This window comes from Oncorhynchus masou, chromosome 1 (assembly GCF_036934945.1).
Source record: "Oncorhynchus masou masou isolate Uvic2021 chromosome 1, UVic_Omas_1.1, whole genome shotgun sequence".
Classification (NCBI taxonomy): domain Eukaryota; kingdom Metazoa; phylum Chordata; class Actinopteri; order Salmoniformes; family Salmonidae; genus Oncorhynchus; species Oncorhynchus masou.
This window is the reverse complement of record NC_088212.1, coordinates 52,120,451-52,124,788: the sequence shown is the minus strand read 5'-3', so window position 1 is coordinate 52,124,788 and position 4,338 is coordinate 52,120,451. Positions and strand designations below refer to the sequence as shown.

General features: G+C 49.4%; 1 protein-coding gene across 1 annotated transcript; it reads left to right on the top strand.

Moving 5' to 3' along the window:
* Window positions 1-1,011: 1,011 nt before the first annotated feature.
* LOC135556443 (ankyrin repeat domain-containing protein 34B-like) lies at window positions 1,012-3,692 on the top strand. The gene is made up of 5 exons (XM_064989692.1): window positions 1,012-1,214; window positions 1,543-1,780; window positions 2,075-2,508; window positions 2,686-2,857; window positions 2,928-3,692. Exons 1-5 carry the CDS (start codon window positions 1,012-1,014, stop codon window positions 3,690-3,692), a joined length of 1,812 nt encoding a protein of 603 aa, XP_064845764.1.
* The last annotated feature ends 646 nt before the right edge of the window (window positions 3,693-4,338 follow it).

Genomic DNA, 4,338 nt, shown 5'->3' with positions numbered 1-4,338 from the left:
AGGAGGCGGATAGTTCTGTACTCAGAATATGTATTATAAACAAAGGGGCAGGCAAAGGGCAGGTTGAGAGCAGGCAGAGGTTTGTAATCCAAGGCAGAGTCAACCAGGGACAGAGTGGCAGGCTCAGGGTCAGGACAGGCAGAGAAGTTGGAACAGGGAAGACTAGAAAACAACTAGGGGAAAAAAACTAGGGAACTGGAGAAATGGGAAACATGCTGGTAAGAGTTGACAAAACAAGTGGCAAGAGTGATAAAACAACTGGCAACAGACAAAAATGCAGGTATAAATACACAGGGGATAATGGTTAAAAATAATAGGGGACACCTGATGGGGGGTGGGGACGAGCACAAGACAGCTGAAACAGATCAGGGTGTCACAGCTCCCTATACAGGGTGCCATTTGGGATATAGCCCGTCTCCCTGGTCCTCCTTAGTCCTCACTTTCTCTGAGAATAAATTGAAGATATCCTAGGTGTTAGGAGCAGGAAATACTGTGTGGTCCAAGATGGTTCCATAATCTATGACTTCATAATATTACCATAATCTATCCTCAAACCTTTAGAAAATCTAAAAAAAAGGCATCACATCAAAATATTCAAGCAGCGGAAACAAAAACTCAGACCCCCTCAGTTATAGGTACACTCAATATGGCCACCGGTCTACCCATCACAGCACACTGATTTGAATGGGGAATCCTTATATAATCTACTCTAGTAATACTCTAGTAATTATATTTCTATGAACACATCTGTCTATATATGTTCCCACAGGGCCATGACAAAGTTACATCTAGAATCTCACAGATGACCCTATAAACCACAGTAACACTACCTGCATTAGCATGACCTTTCACCTTTTATTCTGCTGTAATGCTGTAGTAACACTAAGACACATTTTCTGTCTATCTGACATTCCACAGGGCATTGACAGACTTGCCTCTGCACTAATGATGACTCTATAAGACACAGTACCAGTACCTGCATTAGAGAGCCACTATACCTTTGATCCTGGCATGGAGGACGTAACGGAGGTGCGTACGGATGGGAACTCCCTACTCAAGGCCGTGTTCCTGAGTCGACTGCGTCTGACACGCCTGCTGCTGGAGGGAGGGGCTTACATCAACGAGAGCAATGAGCGCGGTGAGACTCCCCTCATGGTGTCGTGCCGGACACGCCACACGGACGCACAGAGCGTGCCCAAACACAAGATGGTTCGGTAAGTAAGTCACTAGTCCATGACACCTCATATGGGTTGGGTTAGTGTTAAGGAGTAGGAGGAAAACACTACAGAGCAGGGGTGGCCCAATTGTATCCCCAATGGGCCAGTGTGTGTGCAGACTTTCACTATAGCCAAAACAATTACACACCTGGCTTAAATAATACATTGAAGACCAAATCCTGCACCAACACCTGCTCTTCATGAATAATATTGGCCACCCCTGCCCTACCATAGAGTTGCCAAGTAAAAATACACTTTACCTCCTCTTCAGGAGTTCACTGATCCACAGACTATTGATCAACATGACATCCATGTCCCCCCACAGGTACTTGCTGGAGAGTGGTGCTGACCCAAACATCCAGGATAAGGCCGGTAAGACTGCTCTGATGCATGCGTGTCTGGAGCAGGCCGGAGTGGATGTCCTCTCTCTGCTGCTGGGGAGTGGAGCCGACCCCAGTCTGAACGACCACTCTGGCTCCTCAACTTTGGTCTATGCTGTCAATGCAGGGGACAAGGAGGCCCTGAGAGTCCTACTGGATGCCTGCAAGGCCAAGGGCAAGGAGGTGGGGATGTGGGTTTGATTCCCACTTGGGTAGGTTTGCAAAAACGTTTTCCAGAACTTCTGGTTGGAGGATTCCAGATTTTGTGCTTATGAACTTATGATTGCTGGAGTATTCCAACCAGGATTTCTGGAAAACCTGGGAACTTTGAGAAAGTTGCTGAATTTTTGCAACCCTACTCTGGGGCCAAATGTTTGCATGCTCTACTATAAGTCACCTTCGTATTAAAGTGTCTGCTAAATGGCACATATTAAATTTGATTATGTTTTATATTATTTATATTATATTACATTATAGGTCATCATCATCACCACGGACAAGCTACCTTCGGGATGCCAGATGACCAAGCAGTATTTGAACGTGCCTCCACCGCCCGACCTGGAAGAGCGCATGCACTGCACCCCTGGCTCGGCCACCTGCTGCATGTCCCCCTCAGACATACAGCTCCGCACCCCTCCACAGGGTTCCCCCGCCATCACCTCCACCCACCCAGGGAGCCCCCACTTGGGCCTCAGGGAGCACCAGCACCACCAGGGTGGTGGAAGGGGAACCACCATCTCTGGTTCTACTGGTTCTGATTCTTCTCAGCCAGGCTCCCCAACCAGGGACCCTAACCTGTTACGAGGCCACAGTCCTGGGGTGGGGAAGCTGCTCCATGTCCAGCGGCTCCACTCAGAACCTTGGCTGAAGATCCCTCCATCCCTGCTGCTGCAGCAGAGCAAGGCCTCTAAGTAGGTAGCCAAGAGAAGCAGGGGTTCAAATCCCATGTCTGTCAGGAAAGAAATAGGTTCAGAGTAGGCGCCCTTGAAGGCACTTAACCCCTAAACTGCTAACATGGCACTGCACTAGTAACTGCCAATTACTCCAGCCAAATGTGTATTTTTTTGTATGTGTGTGGGTTGTTTCAGCCTGACTGAGGAGCTGCTGGACATCACCCCAGAGGAGGAGCTCTCCTTCTGGGTCAACAGCTTGGCCTTCTCTGGGTCCGGAAGGGCAGGGCCCGGGGTACATCCAACCCTCGCCCGTCACCAGAGCATCGACGCCAAAGACGCCACGGGGCTGCTAAGGGCCTTGGAGCAGGTAATAATAAAAATAACTTATCATGTGTCTATATCATAATACATTTGTACGTACATTTTTTCTATCTCAGGTGGCTGGAAGCGAGGGAGGTGGCGGAGGACGAAGGAGAGGCCTGAGTAGGAAGATGTCTTATGACAGCGCTGCAGCTTTTTCCCACCCCAACCTCTTGCACCGGTGGGACGGAGGAGGCTGCCCCAACTGTCCCTGTGGCGTTCATGAACCAGTCCTCCCAGTGGACAAAACCTCCCTAGACTGCTGCCTCCCTAACCTGTCCGTGTCCAGCCTAAAGAATGTAGTCCGCCACCGCAACATCGGCATGGACCACTATAGCTCTGACTCCCAGTTGCCCCAGTTCGGCCACAGCAGCCACCCAGAGTGTAATGAATCCCACAGAGGCATAGGGGGTGTTGTAGGGGGAACTGAGAAGCGTAAGCTGGTCACCAGCCGGTCATCCACCCTGTCAGGCTCCAGGGAGTCCCTGGAGAACACTGCCCAGAGAAGGGGACCCGCAAACCTGGAGAGAAGAGGCTCGGGGGCCCTGCTCCTGGATCATATCTCCCACACCCGGCCGGGATACCTGCCTCCTCTTAACCCCCACGCACCCATACCCGACATCGGGGTCAGCCCCACCTCAACCTGCCCCAGCCTGAGTGGAAGCACCAAAGCACTGAATCTGAATGGGGGTGTTGTAGCAGGGCCGGGGTCAAAACCTCTCGTCCCCTGTGCACCTTCCTTCCACAGGGATCTGAAGTTTAAGACATTGCTGAGAAGACACTCCATGCAGACTGAGCAGATTAAACAGCTTGTCAACTTCGAGGAGCTCTTCATCCACTAAGACAAACGATGCTAGCCCGGTCCCAGGTTTGTTCGTGCCGTCTTGCTAACCCCAGGCCTATAGTCATTGTCACGCCTTGGCAAAACTGCACAAACAGTTTTGGGACCAGACTAGAACGCTGCATTTTCTTTGTGTGTCTGACTACTGTGTGCTCCGCTTCCTATATCAAACTCTGTTGCTGCTGTGTGACCATAACATTGTTAACAAAGAACTTGTGCCTTCTTACAAGAAGTTTATTATTGCTCATCCCAGCAAGGGGACTGAGTCATTCTCTGACTAAATCAATGACAGACTGAAAGAAATGGATTGGCAACACAGCACAAACACATCTGGGACTCAGGCTAACTCCTCTGACTGTGGAAGATCTAAGTCACTAAGGAAAATATTCATGTGTCAGTGAGAAAAACAAGCACCAAAAAAATGTAAGTAAGACCATCAGGATTCTTGAACACAAAGTGATTAGTAAGAATGTCAGAGCATCATATTTGCTGAGTATTTATTCAACACGGCTGTTTTGTACACCATTTGACGAGGTAGTTGTTGTATTGCCTTTCACTTGTTCTGTTGTGCTCCTTCACTAATAAACTGCTTTACGGCCCTCTTCTCTTTTCTCTATACACCAAGTCACTGGGCTCCATCAGTGATG